We start from the raw sequence: 24,601 nt of genomic DNA, 5'->3' as shown, positions 1-24,601 counted from the left end.
ATGTTTTAAAGTCAGAGTCTCATTATGTAGCCATGGCTAGCCTCACTATATAGACCCTGGTTCACAAAGATCTTCTCGTCCCTGTCCCCGCCCCATCCCCATCCCCATCCCCCGACTCTGGGTGATTATAGGCGTGAGCTACCATGCCTGGATTTTTTTCTTTAACTTCAGGGTTAAGGGAAATGTTTAATAATGAACATACCTGAATTCTAGCCGGTTATATATTTTTATATTGTTGCCACTCTGAACCAGTAGCTCCATAGCTTCCATAAATTCCAGGACACTAGGACTCAGTGCCCTAGAAGACTCTTCTAGGAAGTGCTGTTAGAATGTATTTATATTGGCTTACAGTATACATTGAATTGGAGCTGCTTGCTGTTCCTTTAGACTTCACACCAAAGATGGGAAATATGAGTTTTTAAAATAAACTTGTGTGTGTATTATTTTTAATCAGCATCTCTACTGTTTTCTTTACTTCAAGTGCAAATATATGGAAATATGCAAATGAACACTGTAAAAACAGCCTAGAATAAAACCAGCATAGCATCAAATGGCAAAAGCATGGCAACCACTCACGGTGTTTTCTGCCTCTGCATCCTGGGCTACATTAATGGCTGGTTTCCCTCATCCTGCTTCTCCTTTCTCCTCCACTGGTTAATTCTGCACACTCTATAATTTTTTCTTTTTATAAAAATTTTTAGACGTATTTAATTTTTTGCCTGCATGTATATGTACCGTGTGTGTGTCTAGTACAGATGGAAGATTTGAGGAAATTAGGAATATGAATAGCTGTGAGCCACACAGAGGTGCTGGGAGTGGAACCCAGGTCCTCTACAAGAGCAGCAATGGCTCTAAACAGTTGAGCCATCTCTCTAGACTTGTAGAATGCTTGCTTAACCTAACCCAACCATGCCACTCCTGGTGGCTAATATTCTTGTCTCTTATATTTACCTAAATCTCATAATTAAAAAGTTTACACAAACTCAAGTTGTAGACTGTTTTATTTAAGCTTTAGTGTGTGTGTGTGTGTGTGTGTGTGTGTGTGTGTGTGTGTGTGTGTGTGTGTGTGGTACCCAGGGAGACCAGAAGAGGGTGTTAGATTCTAGGCAGTTATATATTTTTATATTGTTACCATTCTGAACCAGGAGCGGTTCAGGAGATTGTAAGCCATTTGATGTGGTTACTTGGAAATGAACTCTAGTTCTCTGGATGAATAGCAAGTGTTCTTAGTCACTGAGCCATCTTTCTAGCCCCCAGGAATGTTAATTTTAATTCTTAAGTTTCATGCAAAATTGAGGGCAGACAGAGTTCTCCTCTTCAGAGCACAATAGTATGCCTTTCCTAAACATGGTCGTCTTAAGGAGCATCCTCAATTCTAAGCAGTCAGAAGCAACCACAAAAAAGTATATCTCCCAGGTTAGAACCAATGTAACAAACCTGCAGGTGGGCCAGACTACTTAAATGAGGCAGAGTTTTCTTGGAGGTACATATAACCACACCCTAAAGTGTCTGTAATGGGTCCAAAGTACAGTTCCTTCCTCTTCCTGGCTCTGCCTCACCCACAAAGAACAGAGGTTCCCAAGCTAAAACGCAATCAGTGCAGAGCAATCAGGAAACCTTCCTTCTACATTCTCTGCTGTACACAAGGAAAAAGCCATGATCAACAGAGCTGACCTTAAGCTACAGAGACAGCAGACATAGGCCCTTAACTCCTCCACGAAACAGCCAACTTGAAATGATTCTTCCCACCTATACCCCTACGTAGAACCTCTTTTTAAAACAGGTACAGGCCTGTGCATCCCCCTTACCAACACTGGGCAAAAGCAGGGGCTGGAGAGATGACACAGTAGATGAAGGCGCTTGCAACCAAGCCTGAAGACCCAAGTTCAACCTTCAGGGCCCACATGGTGGAAGGAAAAACCTTCCACCTCCTAACATGTGTCACATGTGGGCACATACATACACAGAAAGTAAATTTTATTAATATGCTAAAATGTGTTTACAGACATTTCATTGGTAAACTAGTGAACTGGCCTGTTTTTATTACCTACAGATTTTGACAACTATCACATTGATGGTTAAACAAAATTAAGTCATCCACAGAGTATCTTCATATGTCCATCTAGCAAGTATTTCTTTCGTGCCTTTCAATATGTATTTTCCTAGTAGTTACTCTCTAAACAAAAATCCTAGCATTGTATAAATGTTTATTACACTAAGGAAAGTATTTTAATTACAAATGCATTGTAACAAAGAAATAGAAAGTCTTTACATTTTTTAAACCTTGCCTCACCCTCTCTGATCATCTGTGAATTTGTTCCAGGCCATTGCCTGCGTGCAATATTTTTCTGACTCCTTTAGAGTCATGACTACATCTTCTTCTAATTCAATTTTCTGACATATTTCTTTACATATGTATGTGTATGTATACATATGTATGTTTACATAAACGTTCCCTATATTAATTTCTATACCATATAAAAATCACTACAAATATGTAAGTTCACAGTCCTATAGGTCAGAAGTCTGGGTAGGACTGACCACACTCTGCCTAAGGCCTGGTCTGCCCAAGGCAAAAAAGGGGAGATGAGCCTGAGCTCCTGAATAGAAGAATCCACCCAGGGTAACTTGGCTGCTGGCAGAACACGCTTCCTTGTAGTTACAGAACTGAGGTCTTTGTTTCTTTACTAGCTGTGACCAAGGAAACTCTCTCAGCCACTAAAGGCCACCAACATCCCATGTCTGTGATCCCTGCCATTATCAAACCAGTAAGAATAGAACAATCCTTCCCACCCTTCTCATCTCCCAGGCTTGCAGATCTATTTTGAGGCAGAGAAAACTAGACTGCTTTTTTACATGGAAAAAAGATTTATTTACTTATTTGTGCATGTTTGTAGGCATGCGTGTATGTGGTCTTTATGTGCAGGGTCTTCTGGGAAAGCAACAAATGCTCTGGCTTAACCACTAAGTTACCTCTTGGTCCCCTGAATTGCTTTTAAAGGGGCTGGTGTAGTCAGAAGAGACCCGCCTAATATCTCTTTTGACTGCACTAAAGTTGCTGTGGTGGACCAGAGGGACTTGACACCCACTAGGCATAGGAGCAGAGTTAGGTACTGGGGAATGCTGAGCATTTTATGTTTATGTTGGGCTCTCATTACGGCTTTACTGTAAGCTCCCTGTCATGGCTTTTCTTCTCTATCTTTTGTTTTCCATGAATGAGCAAATTTGCCAAGTATGAGCCAATCAGGCTTTTAGATAGCATGGATCCACTCTTCCCTTGTACCTGTCAACCTGAAACCCCCAGGGCAGCCTGGGTGATCTGGACATCCTGCTGTCCCTTTGATAACATTCCTGCTACAAGGACCACAGCAAATGAAGTCCTGACTCCTCCTCCAGAGGCCTCACCCAAGTCACAAACACATCAGACCACCGGAGAAGCCTGGGAAGGGAACCCAGAAGCCTTGGTGAACTACAGATAACCCCAACTATTCTCCCTCCTGCATGAGGGGAGGGCTTCCTGACTAGGAGGCCAGTGATTGGTGCCATTGGTGCTTCATTTGCATGCCCCACCCACGCTGGCCCTCCCAATTCACTAAAAGCTGTTTTGTTTTGCTTTGTTTTGTTTTGTTTTGTTGAGTCAGCAAGGAGACACCCTCCCATGCTGCCCTAGATATTCCAACAGTCCACCCCTCCAAAAAAAAAAAAAAAAGGTGTCTGTGGAATGATGTTTTTTTTTTCTTGCCTGCTTGTGACTGTTTTCCTAAATTGTTCAGGCCAAGCCAGCAACACCATGCAGGTTAGCAGCAGAGGCAGTGGCTAAGACAGAGGTCAGCCTGGGCAAGATGGCAGATACAGTAGAATACAAAACAAACAAGTGGCAGAGTCCAGACTGCCAAAGGCAAGCTGATGAGAGACCACAGGCTGCAGCTACTGGAAGGCTCTGAGGAGCTACAAAGTCTTGAAAGCTAAAGATCCAGCATCAGTGGCTAGAGGTGTTCCTAAGGGTCCCAACATTCAAAGCCAAGAGCTGAGGTGTTTGCTGGTATGGACTGATGCTGCTGATAACCGCTGTGTATATATGGCTGGGGATTTTGTGGTTTCCAAGAGCTAATCACTGGCAACTGTCATGCCTCAAACCAGCACCCAGAGCCATAAGTGAAAGTCTATAGTTTCAATGTTTAGAGCTACCATTCTCTTGAGTCTGTCAGCCCAGTTCATAAGCCCTCATCTTAATAGAGCTAAGAGACCTGAGCCTCTCACTGGGAACAAAGTAACCAGGACCCTTCGCCAGGCATAGCGAATGAGCTCATTTCCTTATCTTATTCTAGGTCCTGGGCATTAGGGACAAGGATCTGGAATTCTGTCCATCACCCAGCACCTCTGCATCACATTCGAGAAGCTGTAGTCAAAAAGCTCAGAGGTGACGAGCACTGCACTAGAAAATTGCAAGGTCCTTTCAAATCATAAGATTGTAAACATTTAATAAATATTTAAAAAATACAATGTAATGTGCTGGAAAGGAAAATAGACCTGAATTTAAAGGATGCTAAAGCAAATAGGAATACAACACATACATTTATCTATTTATTTATTTATTATTTATTTATTAAGAATTAATAATTATTAGGACAAGATCTCATGTAGTTTAGGCCAGCTTCAAATGCACTGTGTAGCCAAGGATGATTCAGAATTTCTGGTGCTGGGTTTACAGATGTGTACCACAGCACTAGAATTGTACAGTGCTAGCAATCAAACCCAGGGCTTTGTACATGGTAGGCAAACACTCTGGCTGGTCACAGGTTGCATATCTGGGGGAGAGAGAAGCATAAGCGTGCAGGTGAGGTTTGCTGCCACTTGAGTGACAGGTCGTATCTCAGGAGAGGCTAGAACCACAAAACTCTGAACCAATGACAATCTCCATAGAACAAACTTCAGTCCAATCCTAGCTACAAAATCAGAGGAGGTGAAGAGGTCTGCCAGAGACCAAGCCATTTATAGGGCATCCTGCCTAAGGGTCATTACAAGAAATTACAACTAAGGGATCCAAGCCAGGGATTGGGTAGGCAGGCCTCTTAACATCGAGGACTCAGCTTGTAGACTCCCAGCTAAGATAGCCTATCCCTACCAGGGAGAGAGAGTAAGGAAAGAAGAAGAGGAAGGGAGTAGGGGAGAGATAAAGAAGTGGGGGTGAAGAAGAGAAAGAAAGGGAAGAACATGGTCTTAGGGTTTCTATTGATGTAGAGACATCATGACCACAGCAACTCTTCTAAAGGAAAGCATTCAACTGGGGCTGACTTACAGTTTGGAGGTGTAGTCCATTATTGGCATGGCAGTTAGCATGTTGTCATCCAGCCAGACACTTACTGGGGAGGTAGCTGAGTTCTACACCTGGATGAGCAGGCCGCAAGAAGAGAGAGGGGCACTGGGCCTGATCTGAGCACTTGAAACACCAAAGCCCATGCCCAGAGACACACTTTCTCCAGTAAGCCCACACCTCCTCCAACAAGGCTACACCTCCTAATCCCTGTCAAGTAGTACCACCCCCCCCCCATGACCAAACATTCAAATATATATACACCTACCTACCTACCTATGGGTATCATGCCGTGTTGGTATACAATGGGTGGTAAATATATGCTACATAGACAGTACACAGTAGGCCATAAATACATTACAGTCGTCAGTGTTTCACCTCTAGTCAGAGCTGCCAGTGAGAAAAAAAAAAACAAAAACAAAACCTACTAATGCCAAGCCATGCTGGTACTAGATCCAGAGAGGGGCAGTCGACGAGGGGACCAATAGGAGTTCCCAGGAATAACACCGGAGTAGGCAAGAAAGAATCAAGATTTTAAAGGAAAAAAGGGTGTAAAAATCTTCACTGGGATTATTATTTTTGAAGTAACTATGACTTCAACACTGGCAAACCTACGAGTTGTTCCAATGACTCGTTCTCAATAAAACGAGACGATTGTGTCCATTCATGTGAGCCAATTGAAAGAGCACATTGACAGCTACGAATGCCACAAAGGAATGTGGCATTCAGACGGCCCTAAGTATGAAACCCTTCGTCACACAGTGTCCACTCTGTGCTGAAGGTTAGCTGAGGGAAAAACGTGCCCCCTGTCACCTTTATGAAGATCGTCCCCTATCAGGAAGACTTTGTTCGACTAGCCACTCAACCCCACTCTGCAGAGAAACAACTCATGAACCAACATGAAAAGCAATTTGAGTTAAAAATCTCGACACCTTTTTCCCCCTTCTTCACCTAAGCAGCAAATTTCACGGTTTACCTCAGGGTGTGAGCCCCGTTTTCTAATTTCAGAGTTGAGCTAATCCAGTCTTCAGACATACCTGGCAAGACTGAATGGTTGACAAATTAGCCACCAATGCTCCAAAATATTTTCTTTTGTAGACCTTAAAATTTCTGGTCAGGTACGAGAAACACATGAAAGCTCACTGAGGTAAAGTGCTTTGCCCCAGTTTTAGATGCGGTGCTAAGACCCAAAGCAAAATTTTCTACCATCTTGCCATCTCTGGTCTTTTCCACTACAGACTGTCTCTGCTCAAAAGAGCTAATGTTTAAAGACATTGCTTTGGCCACTTCTAAATTTTTCTTTTTTATTTAAACAAACAAATAAAAAAGCAAAGTAGGGGCCTGGGGAGACAGTTCAGCAATTAAGGACACTTGTGGTCTAGCAGAGGACCTTATCTTATCACCACCTTATCTCCCAAGCACCCAAATGGTAAGCATTCATATACATAAATCTTTAAAAAGGTAGAGTAATAGAAAAATTTACATCAGAGTTCATTTTTTATAAAAATCCTACTTAAATAAACCAACAGAAAGTATACTACTGTTAGCTAAAATTAAAACCAGAAAATGTATTTTAATGGTCAAATATGAGACATAATAATCTAATTTCCAGAATCATATGAGCTGTTCTGAATATTTCAATAGTTTATGTAGCTATTTGAAAATAATATTATAGCCTTAAGACTGATTAACTTTAAAAATTAAAAAACAAACAAGCTTTAGACATGTAAAGGTATGCACTGAATTTTTTTGTTAGCATTCCCTAGACAACAAGCACACACGAGCACACACGCATAAATAAATCTTGAAAACAGAAAAAGCCAAGTAATGCTATGCACATGTGTAACCCCAGTAGGAAGTTTGCTGACCCAGTCTAGCAGAAACACCACACAGGAAAGCATTTACTTATCAGAGTAAAGGCTCAGAGCCCCTGAGAGTGGTGTCTCTATGGCTCTCAGGCAGCTGTCTCCTGGAGACTCCATCTGAAGTTTCGTGTCATTCCGCTGAAGGAATGGGCTCTAGAGACATTTGTGGGGAGGTGGGGGAGTAGAAGTAAAAGGCCCAATAAAAGGCCCAACAGCAGCCAGCTCCAAATCTCACGCACAGCCTGAGGCCACCCGCTTGACACATGAACATCCTGTTCTCACACGTCCTGTCAGTAATCATGACTGTTCTCCGCAGCCTACAGGGAGCACCGGCGCTCCTTCACCTGTTGGCCGACACATAGTTTCCTGACTAAATGGGCATCCTGGTGTTATAGTGCTTTAAGGGACTCATACCGGTTAGCATGAGTGTCCACAGGTACGTCAGAAATCGTCCACAGCACGCCTTGGCAGGGCTAGACTGTGAAAGACAGCAAGCTTCACTGTCTCAGACTCTCACTTATACCAGCTTTCTGTTTCCTCATCTTTGAGCTATGGTTTCACACAGCACATTACACTGGAGATATGGAAGGGTCCTATTCCTTTTTTTTTTTAGGATTTGTTTTTGTTTCATGTATATGGGTGTTTGGCTTACACATTTGTCTGCTCACTACACGTGTGCAATGCTGACAGAAGCCAGAAGAGGGAGTCCGATCCTCTGAAACTGAAGTTACAGGCAGTTGGGAGCTTCCGTGTGAGAACTGGGAACTGAACACAAACCCTGTGGAAGAGCAGCCAGCGTCTTAACTGCTGAGTCATTTCTCTGACTAAAGCTGTCCTGTCCTTAAGTGGTATGTGACGTAGTATTTGAGCTGAAATAGAATTCTATAACTTGCCTTCAAATGGTTGGTTGAAAAGTCGTATATAAACTATTTTGTATACATAGTCAAATGCAGAGAAAATATAGACAGAACCACAAGACCCACAAGACGGCTCAGCATGTTAAGGCATTTGGTGCTAAGCCCCATGACTTGACTTTAATCCTCTGAACCCACGTGGAAGAGAGAGAAAAATACCTCCTTCAAGTTACCTGCTGAATTACACACACACACACACACACACACACACACACACACACACACACACACAACACAATACATGCAAACACACACAATCCAGAAAATAGAAGTTTAAGAGAAAATACAGCCAAGCATCTGCTTCTGAATCTAGCAGGCAAATTCCCCCCTAGCTTGTTGTGCTAGTCTCTTTAATTATGTTTCAATTTTTCGCCAAACACCTATCTGCTTACTCTGTGCTTACAATGATTATCAGCCTACTAAGTTTAGCTGTCGGGGTATTTTCCCATCTCCAACAGCACACTGAGCCACTCATCTGACTATAGATAAGAATATTTAAACACCCACCTGGGCTGCTGATGTGTGGTTACCTGCTAAGAGCATAATTACCAGGTAGTCACACCCGGGGCTTCAAACACAGGGCTTGTGGGACTCTCTCGGGCTAGGAGTGGGTGGGATTCTGACAATCTGTCTATTGGCTGGATGGCTTTGGTCGGTCGCTTTGTAGGCCTTGGGTGCCCGACTCTCCAGTCTCTCCAGCACTGTAGGCTCCGGACCCTCACCACCTCCAGGCTGCACCACTACAACTGCTCGGAACTGCTCCAAGCTTGACCCTCTCAAAGCCGTTCTCACTAGTGCTCCCACAGAAATCCACGAAAACTGCACTGAACATGGCACTCCCACCTCTGTGTTCATAGCACACACCAACAATCTCTCTTATTTTTAAATATATGTAAGTGTGTATGTATATACATATGTGTTTGGATATGATAGATAGATAGATAGATAGATAGATAGATAGATAGATAGATAGATAGATAGATAGATAGATAGAGCAGGCAGGCAGGCAGGCAGGCAGACAGATAAACTATATAGACATGTAGATATATATTTATGTGTTTTTCCCGTCCAGGGAGCCAGAAGAGGCTGTCAGATCTCCTGGGTCTGGAGTTACAACTGTGTGTAAGCGATGGGAATACAACTCAGGTTCTCTAGAAGAACAGCCAGTACTCGTAAAAAATGACCCATCTATCCAGCCCCAAGCGCAATACTCTTAAAGATGGAGTCCTTCAAGATACCGTGACTTTATCTCCCTGCCTACTTGCCACCCAACGTCCTGGATATTACTGTAGGATCCAATCAAACCAACTTCCTTGCTCTACTCTATTTCTCGTCCCTGTGCCTTAGCGTTTCCCTCTCAACGGTCGCTGCCCTATCCTGGACGGCTTCCACCCACCTCTTTTAAGCTTCAGATTAAGCAGCTCACTCAGCAGATTGGTGGTTGCCAGGGGGCAGGAGAAGAGAGAGTAGGAAGAGACTGCCTAATGGGGTGAAGGCTGTAACTAAGTAGATATAAACACCTACTGGATCTGATAGCATTGTCAGTGCACCAAGAGTCTGTGAGCAGTTCAAAATAAAAGGACACCTGACTGGCTCCCACTCCCCGTGCCTCGGCCCTACCCTGGACAGCTTGCACTGTATCACACACTCCTTCCGGTCAGTACTTTGCACTCTACCACACATTCCCTCCTAGGCCAGTAGCTTCCCATCACATGCCTGGTTCATTATCTTGACAGAGCTCCTTTAAAAAGCTGTGAGCCTCTCATCTCCCAGTGCTCAAACTACGAGACTGAATGCTCGAGAAATACTACTTTCCTGTTGTTGATAAATAGAGACTGCAGTGTGTCCCTACAGGAGCTACCAGAGGCAGACGTGGCTGAATTCTGGAGGTCTAGTCTAAATAGGAGCCTACAAGGGCTTGTATTCCTTAAGAATGAAAATACTGGAAAAACTTTTGCAAATGCACAAATAGGAAGGCAACAGAGCCAAGTTGCTACAGTTGATGGCTGACAGTGTCTCTCGGGAGGTGGCCACAGGACAGGTGTGGCCCTTTTGGCCAAGCACTGGTTACACCTTATCTCACTTCTGGAAAAACACAATCATTAGCTCCCATTTTCCAGACTTCGAAATAAATGTACTTAAGTTGTTTCTCAAAGGTCGTGACAGCAATTAGCAAGACTCAGTTCAAACTGCCCAGGCTTCGGGAGCACCAGCGTGCTCACACTGCCCTTCCCTCTGTCCGGGTACTTCCAGAAGCTATGGACAGACATCCTTTGGTCCTCAGTAGGCCATTGCTAAGACTGAAAAGTGCTTTCATTCTCCTCACATGCCTGCTTGTGCATCACCACCATTACTGCTTACATTTTACAATGGGCTGGCTGGCTGACTGGTTTTGTTTTGCTTTGTTTTGAATGGATATAAGCACTTCCTGCTCTTACAGAGGACCAAGTCAGTTCCCAGCACCCACAGTGGCAGCCTGAAATAACTCCAGCTCCAAGGAAGGCATGCTATGCTTCTAACCTTTCCGCCACCTAAGCTCACAGGCATATATCCACAGAAACAGTTATAAGTAGTAAAAATTTAAATCTCTTTAAAAAAATCTACCAAAAGGACAGAAATGACTAAAGAAAAGCTACCTCAGTTATGGGACCTCTGGCGGGGAGTGGGGGTACCTGCCTGCAATTCCAGCACTTGGAAGGTGTAGGCAGAAGGAACAGGAGTTCAGAGCCATGCTGTACCATAGTTTGAGGCCAGGGTTAGATAGATAAGAGCCAGTCAAACCCTTCCATAAGCCAGAAGCACGTGTTTCCTTAGAATCCCTCTTCAATTCGGTAGTGTGCCTGCTTTACCAGAACCACCCTCAAAGGCTCCTCACTGAAGGTTCACTTTCAAAATACCCCAACCGCCAGAGAGTAGCACCATGCAAATGAGAGAAACAAGAAATAACAGAACAAAGAAGGCAGAACTATATACTCTCGTTGGTTTAGAAAGCATTACTGTATGGGGCTGTGCCGTACAGTGGTTAGAGCACCCGCCTGGTGAAGAAGAAGGGGTGGGGAAGGAGAAAGAGGAGGCCTCCACCAGGAAGCACGGTGTCTTAATGTGCTTTCTATTGCTGCAGTAAAACTCTATGACCATACGCAGCTTCAGGAAGAAAGGGGCTTTTACTTCTGGATTACAGACCATCACTGGAGTAACTCAGGCAGGAACCTAGTGGCAGGAACCTGGAGATAGGAACTGAAGCAGGAACCATAGAAGAATATTACTCACCGGCTTGTTCCCCACTGCTAGCTCTTGCTTTCTTGCACAAAGCAGGACCACCTGTCCAGGAGTAGCACTGCCCACAGTAGCGCTCCCACATCAATTATTAATCAAGAAAATACCGCACAGACTTGCCTACAGGTCACTTTGAGGGAGGTGTTTCTCAGTTCACTTTTCTGTCTCAGATCCCTTTAGCTTGGGTCAGCCTGACAGACACCAAGCAGTGTGCACAGAGAAGAGGACTCTCTACTGGCTTCCCCAATAGAGTCTGGTGCCTAGACCCCAGCCACCCACCCTCACGGGGGTCTTCCTCCCTCAGTCCCCTTGGAAATGCCTTCACTAGGGCACCAGAGGCATCTTCACCCATCTCCTATGCGATTCCAACCCAGTCACAGGGACGACAATGATGATGACGATGATGATGTGATGATGAGGACAATGACCACTGTGTGCACATGAAAGGAAAAGCCTAACCAGGAAGGAAATGTCAGTCTTGACAACTGATCGATACAGTCAACACTAAAAATATGTCATCTCAAAAACACTATATACCTTTACACACACACACACACACACACACACACACACACACAAACACAAACACAAACACACGTGCCAAGATGTTCCAGACAACAAGTTGGACAAATTTAGTTTGATTAGGTCCTCATGACTTATACCTTCTTAAATGTCAATTGTTGAGACTGGGGTTGATGGATTCTATGCCAGTGAACTCACACATGTATATAAAGGGCAGACAGCAGCGTGAAAGTATGACATCAGACACTGTAGAATCAGAGGTGGCAGTTCTAACAGAACACACCAGAGACCCGTATACCCACGAGTTACACACCAGAGACCTGTATACCCACGAGTTACACACCAGAGACCTGTATACCCACGAGTTACACACCAGAGACCTGTATACCCACGAGTTACACACCAGAGACCTGTATACCCAAGAGTTACACACCAGAGACCTGCATACCTACGAGTTACACACTAGAGACCTGTATACCCAAGAGTACGCCCAAGAGTTATACACCAGAGACCTGTACACCCATGAGAGTCACACCAGAGACCTGTACACCCACAAGTTGCACACTAGAGACCTGTATACCTATGAGTTACACACTAGAGACCTGTATAACTATGGGTTACACACTAGAGACCTACTACCTTCAAGTTAGACACTAGAGACCTGTACACCCACGAGAGTCACACTCCATAGACCTGTATACCTACCAGTTACACACTAGAGACCCGATACCCGTGAGAGTTACACTCTCTGTAAAGATAAAACAGCTAAGCCTTAATGTAACAACTGTCACAAAATCAAACACCTAAGACAGAAACTCCCAGAAAGGAGGGAAGGAGACAGAGGAAACAAGCCCCTCCCTCTCAAGGCTGTAACTGGCCAAGTAGCAAAAGCAAAGATGTAGCACTCCTGCAGATGGCTGGAAGGAGACCTCAGAGGAAGAAACAAAGAGCTCAAACAAGTAATCGCTAAACATCAAGGAGCCAGAGAAAGGGAACACGTTCGAACGTCCCATTAACAGAATCCATTTAAAGCCATACTTAAAGCCATACAACATAAAGTTGGCAGAGATCCTTAAGGTCTTTGTCAGCAGAAGGGTACAGAGACACAGCTTCATACATCACTGAGAAACACAAATGGGCTTTGAGAGTTCCTGTATGAAGCCCTTCCTTGCTCTTAAACAATTCCTTTCAAGGTACAAATCCCCAGATTTAAATTTTTGTTGTGCCTTTTTTGAGGCGGGTCTCTCTATGTAGCCTTGGCTACATAGAGCTTTGTAGACCAGGCTGGCCTGAAACTCATAGAGCTCCACCTGCTTCTGTCTTCAAGGGCTGGGATTAAAGGCGTGTACACCATACCCAGTGCTAAATTTTATACTATATCCACTCAGAATGGTCAGTATCCTGAGTTTCCGAGCCAGGTTACCAAACTTGCTATTCGCTACTAGCTATAAACCACAGGCAGGTAAATTGTTTAACTCTGAAGGCAACAGGACCATTTGTCAGAATTGCTGTGAGAACAGAGTGAGCACGTATCACTCAGACACGGACCAGGCAACACACCCAGGAATTAACGAGTTATGGGTACTGTCGCTAAAACTCCTTACTCATAAGTAATATCTGCAAACAATGATGAGCAATCAGGGTGCTCTTTGTAGCTGCTCACGTCATTTCAAGTTACTAATAGCTTTCTAAAAATACTTTCTCGTATGTATCTGCTTTGTGTGTGTGCACATGTGCTTGTGTGTGAAGGTCAGAGGACAATCTGGAGGACTCGGTTCTTTCCTTAGACTATGTGTATGTGGGGGATGGAACTCAGGACATCAAGCTCAGGGACAAGAACTTTTACGCCCTTAGCATTTTGCCAGCCCATGGACAGATCCCAAGTACAAAGTTTATTTGAATAAAATATGATTCAGAAATCATTACTGTTATCAAAGGGATCATACGCTAATTGGATAACCAAAAGGGAGCTTGGCATCTCTCAAACAGACAGAGCCACCATTAATGGTACTGAGAATGGACTCCTATCCACCTGATTCTCTTCAACTATATTTTGTTTTCTACAATAAACATGCATGATCTTATGGGAAGGAAAGTCTGCCTCCCAGGCAGAAGCTTTCTGATACTGTGGAAAGAATCTGAGGCCTCACATGGGCTCATTCAGGGCTCTACCAGAGAACGGCGTTCCCTGCCGTGGACGGTTTTAAATCACAGACCGTCTTTTACCCTAACAGGTGTACTCCTAACCTGTCTTTCTCCGAAGGGTCTATGCCGTGTCACACTGGATTACACAATCACTTCTCGACACAGGACACTGCCACGGCCACTGGTGGCACTAACACATCATCTCCTCTTTGGAGCACCATGTTGGAGATGTCACCATTTAAAGATGTCCCCTTGTAAGTATCAATAAAACCACCCAATTTGTTTGTAGTGGTTGGTTTGGGAGTTGGTTCTTTTGTTTGATTGTTTGTTTGTTTGTTTGTTTGTTTGATTGTTTGGATGAAAGAAACACATACTGTGTTTAACTATGGAACATTGATATAGAACTTCCATCCATCACGTTACCATTTAGGGGAAAGGGCAAGGCAATAGGAGTCAACCATCCCTGCTCCTGCTTCTGATGTCAGAGAGCCATTTCTGAAGTGTTCTGGGGGCAAGTTCCCTAAAGAAATCATTTGGGCCTATTGCTCATGCCCGTGAGAACTTTAGCACCCTTAGGGGGCAGGGCAAATACCTGCCTAACTCAGATAGGGAACAGTAAAGGATTCCAGTAATGGGAAGGAGTCAGAGACAGTACACACATGCTATGATGTTTAGCTAGTCTTCTTAGCTCTCTTTCCCAAGACTCCACTGTAAGTTCAGCATGGCTGATAACTTAATTCTGCTCACCCTTAGCTCTGTCCAAGAAGGAGAGAGGAAGATGAAGCTGTTATTTCTCTACTGTAATCATTTCTGAGAATCAAAGTCCCACAGCCCTGCCAAGATTTCTCCAAATAATGTTTTAAACTTGTCAAGGAATTCAAAATTTTAATTCAAGGTTTTTTGTTTGTTTGTTTGTTTTAAAGAAAAAAAGTTTCCTAATGCCCCACGGTAGCCTTCTGCCATCCCACTGCCTCCCGAACTCTTAAACGGGGATAGTTTGCGTCATCTACACTGTAACACCAGAGCTGCTTTCCAAACTTGCTGCCCCTCGAGTGGGCTGCTTAATTACATGTATGAACGCAGGCACAGTACCTGTTCTTCAGCCTCAGAAGGCCATCCTAGTTGGTTAGTTCCCAATCTTTCCTCTGAGCTCACCTTACACACGGGTGCACCTACAACAATCTGTACAGACTTTGTGTGCATAAGACTGTGTGTGAAGAGTGTGTGCAGATATGTGCATGTTCATGCACGCACATGTGAAAAACAGAAGACAATCCCAGTTGACCTTCCTCAGTGGCCCCTCACCTAGTTGCTTGAGACAGAGGCTCTCCTGGGTCTCACTTTGCTAAGCAGGCTGTGCTGGCTGGTCAGCTAGCCCCAGAGATTCCCTAGGCTCTACCCCACCACCCACCAGGGTTAGGATTACAAGCATGTACCATGACACCTAGGTTTGCAGATCAAACTCAAGTCCTTACACTTTTGGAGCGCCTTACTGTCGAGCCATCCCCTCAGCACCTCACCTATACCGATCTCTATCATGGTTCTCACACCATTTCTTGTGAGGGTTTATGTCTACCTCTCTTCAAGTTCTTGCAGGCTGTGACTAGATCTTTATTATAGAAACTTTATAGTAAATAAAAACTGGCCACTCTAAAGTATGAATGAGGAGATGGTTTATTGTCGATATGAGGGAGAACTTAGTCAGAGGCTTCCAGAAGGGTCCAGACTGAATATGGCCAGCAGACTGAACTGGGCTATGAGGGTAGGAGAGTGAGATAGGAGAAGGAGGGGCAAGCTGACCAAGAGGCCAAGAGAGTGCACGGCTAAAATGGCTGAGCTCTATAGGGAAGAAAAGATGGGGAAGGGGAAGCAGAAGCCCGACCCCTGGGAAGGAGGGGTTTAGGGTAGGGACAGTGGGATGACAAGTGCTGGGAGGAGCCACAGGTACTGAGTGAGGTTTGTCCTGGGTTTCTTTGAGACCTAACATTTAGGACATTAGCTAAATTCAGTAAGACCATTGAAGAAAACACATTGATTGTGAGCACTGAGCTTCAAATGTGGATTCATGGCCAATCCTGCTCTAACTGTATCCCCTCTCGCACCCTAGGACATCCTCAAGTAAACCCCAAACATCCGTCAGTGTTCTTCTAGATATTCTCTGAGAGATATCCCTTATGAACGATATCCCATCGCCACCGCTGTCACACTAGAATCTGCTGAATAAAATTCCATATCGAGTTTATAACTGCTGGTTCCATTTCCACAATGGTCTGCACATAGGAAGTATGTACATTTTACAGTTATTTATTGGGGACTCAAAATGTCCACCATTCCGATTGGTTAATGGTTTCTAAACCCTTAATCTCTTGGGATCACTAGGTTCCTACTCCATCTCGTCCCTCTTATAAAGAAACTGGTTCATCTAAGAGTTTCCCACAGCCAGAATCTTGGTGGCTACTTCCCATGTTCCTCTGTCCTCAGTATTTCTAAAAACACTGGTGATGAATGTGAAGAGCTTTTGTGTCCAGGTGTGGCTCTCCTCTTAAGAATTCTAATGTGGGAGTGACCAGGAATAAATTATGTCTATTTGTCTTTCTGTACTGAGACACTGATAGCCTCTAATGGTCACTGACTCTAAATCCATTAACTCATTCAGAACTGTAAACCTGTAATGTGTGAGCCCCACTGCCCCTCCCTCATTCAGTAGCTAGAACAGAATATTCGATATACTAGTTCAGCCCTTCCTCTTCTATTGGGAGCTTTCCCTCTCACAGATTTTGTTATGCTGAGATAATACAGCTCACACAAAGGAAGAAACCCAAACAGTTTATTTGTTTCTCCAGATTAAAACAGTGCAACTGTGTCCTAGCATCTTCCAAAGGTGACTAACGATTTCAATTTTAAATCATTAGTAGACTGCAGGCCCCTAGCATTATCTTTATTGATGCTTAAAACGTCCCATCCTGGTGGGGGAGGAGGGGCTCTTCCCTGTGGTTCCAAAGTCCAATCTTTGATAGCATTCTTCCACTCCAATCTAAAAAGTGATTCTAGCTTTGCTTTTCTGTCCTTGCCTTGGAATTAACCTAGTTCTCCAAAGAGGGTATAATTATTAACCCATTTTTAAGACCAATTTATGTTTTCATAGCTTCAGAACAAGATAAGGTAACTGTGAGGCTGGAGAGACGGCTCAGCTGGTTAAGTGCTTGCCTTGCAAGCTTGGAAACCTGAATTTGAGTTTCTAAATCTACACAGAAAGCCGGGACGGCATGTGCTTGTAACCCAGCCCTGGGAAAGTGGAAACTGAGGAATTGTGGGACTTGCTGGCTAGCAGAGCTAGCTTAACTGATGAGTTTCAGTCTATACAAGTCTCAAAGGTGGACACCTGAAGATGACGTCTGAGGTTGCCCTCTGCCTTCCACATGCACAAGCACACACCCTCACACACGTGAATACACATACACACACACACACACACACACACACACACACACACATAGATTTAAAAAATAAAGTGAGTTTTGGTGTCTAACCTGATGGTTTTGAACGTGTATAGATGATGCATAATAAGGTAATTAAAATTTAAACTATCACTCAAGTGGACTATATGGGAGGAAAGACACAAAGCAGGAAGGATGACATATTGAGAAGATGTTGAAGGGGAAAGTGTATATATGCGCATGTATACCTGTGTGTATATATATATATTATTTTATATACTATATTATGTTTATATATGATATATATTTATATATCATATATATTTGTGTATATATTTTTATATATATCATATATATTTGTATATATATATATATATATATATCTCATATGTATGATCTTGATAGGCTGGAAAAAGCAGTTAAGAGTACTTGCAGGTCTTACAAAGGATGTAAGTTTGGTTCCCAACATTCATGTCAGGAACTACAGCTTCACTGGATCTGACCCTCTCATCCGGCTTCTAAGAGCACCCACACTCACGCGTGCAACACACACACACACACACACACACGAGCTTGAACACTGTAGGGGAACGACAGTCCGAGTCTGCGGCTCCGATGTGCATCTGTTTCCAGGTGAGCCTGATACGGCCTTATTGCCAGTGCTGAGGTGTGAGGAGAGAACTGTGTGTGCCCAGCATCACATGAAAGGCGGAGGACAACCTGGAATGCCATGCCTGGGGAGTGGCAGTCCCCCTTGCTCTGAGAGGGGTCTCTCCTGGGCGCAGTCTCTAAGTAGGCTGGCAAGGCTGGTCAGCACTGCCCAGGGTCTGCCCCATCTGCCTCCCCGAGTTGGATTATAAGCAGCGTCATGACATCAGTTTTTCTCACCTGGATTGTGGGGCTTGGGCCTGTAAAGCAAGTATTTTCTCAACAGAGCCATCTCCATAACTCAAAAGAAGAGTCTGGTTTGTACCTTCCCTTCCAGGGCCACCAGGATGACAATAAGAAGCTGTCTAAACAAGGCATTAATTAAGGCAAACATTTTTAATTAAAGGGTGGGTTCCTTGATGACAATGGGTAAACTGTGCTTAGTAACATCCTAAGTTTAGAATGAGCGGATAAGCATAACAATTTCCCGTCTTAATTATTCACATTATCCCAAAGTCACTGCAGCACTGAGAGCATCGCAGCACTGAGAGCATCGCAGCACTGAGAGCATCGCAGCACTGAGAGCATCGCAGCACTGAGAGCATCGCAGCACTGAGAGCATCGCAGCCCTGACCGCATTGCAGCCCTGACCGCATCGCATCAAGAGCATTCAAACCCCAGGGCCTAACACACGAGCCCTCATTCTCAGAGCCACAACTAAAACAATTACCTGTTTAAACCTTTATGCTTTCTAATTAGGAGCTAATATCCCTGGTGGGGGGAAAAAGTATGGTTTGGGTTTTTTACTTGTTGTTGTTTCTTTTTTTCAGTGGCTCCATTTGTAATTTTCATCCTTTAGAAACACTGATTTTTTGTTTGTTTGTTTGTTTTTGGTTGAGTACTGACTGAGACTGGCAAGATGCTTCCGAAGAGATATTTCAGTTGACTTATAAAATCCACAGTTTTAAGTAACAAACAGCCCAGATGGGGGGAAAAATCAAAATGAGGTTTACGGTCAAGAACTTAATAAACCGGGCTGCAGCTCAACAGTTAAGAGCACTTGATGCTCTTACAGGGGATCCAAGTTGGGAACTTAGCACCTATATATATTCTAGCCTCTACAGACACTACACCCACAAGCACAGTCCCCACACACTCACGCACACTCACACACACGCACACACACTCACACACACATGACACACACACCCCAGCATGTACACACCCACATGCATGCACACACTCACACACTCACACACTCACACACTCACACACACATACACACCAGCATGTACACACCCACATGCATGCACACACACACTCACACACACACACACACAAACACATGACTCACCCCAGCATGTACACACCCACATGCATGCACACACACACACACACACACACACACACACACACAACTCACACATTGAGTAATTTTTTAAAGCGCCTAATACATTACCGCACTGGGGATAGGTGCGATTTGAAGGAGAGAGCTCCACCTGAAGGGGCTTACAGAATGTTTGCGGCACCTCTGCTCCATCCTCAGTCCCTTAAACTTATTGCTCAAATGTCCCAATCTGAACTCCGTGAGAATGAGCCAGCCTACTATTACTGTACAGCACATAACTGATACAGATCTGATGTAGTATTGCCAGTCATTTAATGACCCCGCGGGGAATCCGAAGCTCCAATTTAGTAATTAAGAATAAACGTGTAGTTCCAGGGGATCTGGCACCCTCACACAGACATCATGCAGGCAAAGTGCCAATGCATGTAATATAAAAATAAATAAATCACTTTTAAAAAGGACAGAAAGAGGGGGGGGAGGGTTACAGTGGCTCATACCTGTTAATTCAACATTTGGGAGACCGAAGCAGGGGGACTGCCATGAATTTGAGGCAAGTCTAGACTTTATAGGGAGTTCCAGGCCAGCCAAGTGAAACCTCATCTCAAAACAAAACAAATATAACACAGAGATTTCCAAGTTTGCAGTTAATTGATGTGGCTATTTCCAAATTTGAGCAGTAAGACAATCAATGTTCAAATATCTACTACCTATGTACCGCTGTGACATCACACCTACCTACTTCTTTCTTACAAGTATATAAACGCACCGTAGTCACTGAACTCCAACACCTAGGCATTGATCTGACACCGCTGCTGTTGAGAATATTTAAACTCACTTCACCTACATGCAACTGTAACTTGGCAGGGAATGACGCTGTGTACTGCACACCATCGTCAAATCTTCACACATCTACAGCTCTCAGTCTGTTGCTCAGCTGGTTACGCTGAGATTTAAGCAGAGACAGCTACGGTAAAAACATACCGAAGTTGTTCAGAGTAAATTATGATCATTCCCATGAAAGTTAAATGAATGTTTTAAAACTCACATTAAGAGATTCAGAACTTGGAAGGGAGCAGGGAGAAGAAAGAGAAACCAAGCTGTAAACCCTCTTAAATCACAGGGAATAAATGTTTAAAAATAAAACTGAGCCAAGCCGGCGGGGCAGCCCATGCCTCCAATCCCAGCACTTGGGAAACAGAGGCAGGCAGGTCTATTAAGACAGCCTAGTCTACATAGTGTATTTCAGGGTAGCCAAGGTTACATAGTGAGATCCTGCCTAAATAAATAAATGTAATGAAATTAAGAAATAAAAAAAAAAACATAGGAAGAAATTTGGAAGGGTTGTGTTCAATGTTGCCACTTAAGAAGACCAACATGTAGCATAAAGTCATAAAACCAAAGGTTGCATTGTATCAGAACAACCACTTTCAGCACAAAGGAATGCTATGACCATAAAGAAGAACAACAAATAGCTAAGAATTAATCTTAGACTTTTTATGAAAGGCCTCAGTTTCCTGAATTTGAAGAGCATATACAAGTCAACAATGGACAGAAAGGTAAAAAGGACGACCTGTTCCTAGCAAAAGATGCAGGAGGTTCAGGACACCAAAAGAGAGTCAGTTCACTCACAAGGGAAATTCAGATCTTGAGGATCTGTGAAACAACTCAGTGAGTAAAAGGGTCAGTCACCAAACCAAGCCTGGGTTTGATCCCAGGATCCACATGGAAAGAGAGAGAGACTCCTGCTAGCTGTCCTTTGACCTCTTACATACACACTGAGACACACATGTGCGCATACACAAGCAAACACACACAATCAATTGGCTAATTAATTAGATTACAATTTTTAAAAAATTAAAGTACCAGGACACACTGTATCTTACCTGTCACATGTGCTGCTATTGAGAGAGAGAGAGAGAAAGACAGAGAAAGAGAGAGAGACAGAGACAGAGACAGAGAGAGAGAAAGAGAGAGAGAGAGACAGAGACAGAGAACCAAACCAGAGATTCTGGGCTATATAGGCTGAAAAGCTACAGGGTCTGTTCTTCCTGTTCACCCACATTATCGTTGATGCTTGGCTGGTTTATCTAGCTCCTTTCAGTAAAAAAAAAAAAAAAAAAAAAACCCTACAAAAAATATTCTGCACCTTTACAAACTGAAAGTGTGTGTTGCTTCGGGGAGAACGGTTTGCACCACACATTTAACTGTTGATGGTGTTGTTTTAAGCAATGGCAGAATGTTCAGTTCAGTGCACGCTGAGGGCAAACGCAAGAGACTCGTGGGTGTCAAGCCAACGTGCATACAGAAAACACCAGCCGCAGCAGTGGCCACAACCTCGGAGGGCTTCCTCTAACTGGGAACATAAACCCTTGGTGCAAACCAACCAGGGCAAATGCAGCTGCAAGTCTGGAGAAAGGCAGATCTTCTGCTAGGAACTGGGAAAGAAGCGGATCTGTAACTCTGTAACCATGGCTACCCCAGATACACTACATTTTTCTGCCAAATATTTTTTTTAAGCCAGGCCAAAAAAAAAAAAAAAAAAAAAAAAAAACTTTTTCTATGACTTTACAAAACACACTGAGGCGTGGTCAAACATCAAAGAACAAGTCTGCCATCCGGATTTTATCATTTCTTTCTCTGCCCTGCACTCTCCCACCTTGGTTGTTTGAATCACGTTTTTGAATCACGTTTTCATATAACCTAGGCTGGACTTCAACTCCCAGGCTGGCCTTGAATTTGTGATCCTCCTGCCTCTGCCACCCAAATGCTGGGATTACAGACAAGCATCGCCACACCCAGACTCCAAAACATTTTTCCTTTTTTTTTTTTTGGTTCTTTTTTTCGGAGCTGGGGACCGAAGCCAGGGCCTTGCGCTTCCTAGGCAAGCGCTCTACCACTGAGCTAAATCCCCAACCCCCCCCCCCTTTTTTTAAGTCTAGTTTCTCCAGTTCCCTTGAAGGCCAACTAAACTACTAGTAAAAGTAATCCTTTAGACAGACACTGATCTGAATTAGTTCAAAACCAGGCACAAATGAATTTGTATCTCATAAAAAGCATATAACCCCTAGCTGAAAGCTGCACAAAATTATAAAGGTCCTTTTTAATTAGGAACATCGGGCAATTTGCACATTCCATTTCCTCTGTATTTGACTCTGAAAGACTTTTAAAATAGAACTTCCTTAATAACAGAATTATGATGAGACGGCCATTCTAACCTGCCAAACTATCCAAGTTCCAACATCTGCAGTCAGGATGTTTCCCAAGATTTCTGTTCTCTCTGCCAATTTACAGAGAAGCCTTACAACTCCACTTCTCTCCGCTCGCACACGGAGGCCAGGCTTCAGCTCGGCACCCATGTTCCGCACCCACCTGCCCCACAGGTGGGATTTACTCTGCCAACAGGACAATCACCTTCCCGACTTCGCCAACTCCAGGGTCAAACACAAGCGGGGCTTTGTCTGTATTCGAGAGATCCCTATTCTTGCCCAGCCTGGCTAAGAACCAGACTTCCCCTGTGACAGTCTCAGCGGAGGACACACAACGTCTCTCCCAACTCTGGCACGCCTGAAAGCCGCGGAGAATGGTGGGTCCGGAGTCCGCACAGGCGGCGCGGGCGGCACCGGGTGGAAGACCGGAGCTACCTGGCCCGGTATCCCGGGCGCCCAGCGCGACCGGACAAGCGAAGAGCGGGATGGCACCACGGGAAGACAGAGAGGGGGTCTCCCGGAGGAAAGGGGTGGGAATAGGGTACAAAGGCCAAAGTGAGAAGGGGACGCAGGACTTCTCCGAGAAGTTCTGATCTGCTATGAGAGGCGCAAGAGAGAGGAGAGGATCCCCGAGGTCCCCTCCTCAAGAGCTGCTCACCGAACTGGTCACCGCGGTGGGAGATGTGGGTGACGTGGGACCGGGCGCGTCCTGCCTCCACAGCCGGGACTTGAGGCTCTTCATGGCCGCGGCTCTGAAGGGTCCGGGTCCCCACCAGGTTGCGGGCTGCGAGGGCAAGAGCCGGAGCTGCTGACGCCCGGGCGCGCGCGGGGCCCGCCCCACCTGCCACCTGGGGCCCCGGGGGCTACGCTCAACCCCGTCCCTCCGGCAGCCAATTGGGCCCGTCGCCTGGCTGGGGTGGGGTCGGTCCAAACCAATCGGAAACCGGGAAGGGGGCGGGACTTCCCTTTTAAACTTCATAACACCCTTCCTCTCCCCTCTGGAGGAAAAGTTGGAGAACTTCAGCTATGAGGGCGTGTAGAGTTGTGCTACTCAGTGAACGGAGGCATAGCGCCGGCTCCTGGCCTGTGGTTCCTGCACACTTGGGTGGTCTAAGGTTAGAAAGATCCAGCCTAGACCTGTTCTTATCTCCCCAGGCTCCACTCTTCTTCCCATACACAAGCCCTTTATAGGTTAAAATTATCTTCCTCTTATCGGGTCCCAGCTTAACCTACATACAAACCAGCTTGCAGGAGCAACTTCCCATCTAGGATCTTCATGAGAAAAAGGACCACAAGTCTTACCGCCACACACATGGGAATCTCTGGGGCCAACAACCTATAAGAAAAGGGAGCTGCATTTTTAGATGGAGAGTTAACACGCTAGGAGTCAGTGTATGCAGTGCTGCGGGAGAGATAGTTTAGCAGTTATGAGCACTGGCTGTTCTTGTGGAGGGTGGTTTTTTCTCAGGACCCACATGGCAGCACACAAATGGCTTTAACCTTCCCCCCAGGGGAGGCGATGCTGTCTTCTGGCCTCCGTGGTTAAGTGTTAGTATACTGCTGTGGAGGGAAAAATGGAACAGAGTGTAGTCAATAAAACTTCACTCGTAACCAAAAGTGAGGGGGAAAAAATGACCAAGAGGGATTGGAAGGAGAAGTTGGGGATATGTATAACTGAAATACATTGTATATAAAATTCTCCAAAAAATGTAAAATATTATATTTTTAAAGTGCCATGTCCTTTTTGTAGACACAACAGGCATAAGTACGCAAGGCATTAGCTCATCTGACACAGAAGTCTGAACCAAGGAAAACTATTTAAGGCTGGGATGAGGACACTTTCTGGCAAACAACAGGAGGCTTCAAAAAATCTTCCTTGTTGTGAGATTTTCCCAAAATGTTAGGTCTCACATAGGATGACATGAA

At 44.5% G+C, this 24,601-nt stretch overlaps 1 protein-coding gene across 2 annotated transcripts in view; it reads right to left on the bottom strand.

Annotated features, from left to right (window-relative positions):
• Window positions 1-23,514, bottom strand: part of Uaca (uveal autoantigen with coiled-coil domains and ankyrin repeats) — an 88,461-nt gene extending 64,947 nt beyond the window's left edge. The window contains exon 1 of one of the 2 annotated variants that reach the window (XM_087562029.1): window positions 23,334-23,514. In XM_087562029.1, the coding sequence (XP_087418155.1) occupies window positions 23,334-23,417 (84 nt within the window). In that variant the 5' untranslated portion in view covers window positions 23,418-23,514. 2 annotated transcript variants of the gene reach the window in all.
• Window positions 23,515-24,601: the final 1,087 nt, after the last annotated feature.

This window comes from Rattus norvegicus, chromosome 8 (genome assembly GCF_021556685.1).
Source record: "Rattus norvegicus strain SHRSP/BbbUtx chromosome 8, alternate assembly SHRSP_T2T, whole genome shotgun sequence".
Lineage (NCBI taxonomy): Eukaryota > Metazoa > Chordata > Mammalia > Rodentia > Muridae > Rattus > Rattus norvegicus.
The sequence above is the reverse complement of the archived record's forward strand: the minus strand, read 5'-3'. Positions and strand labels throughout refer to the sequence as shown.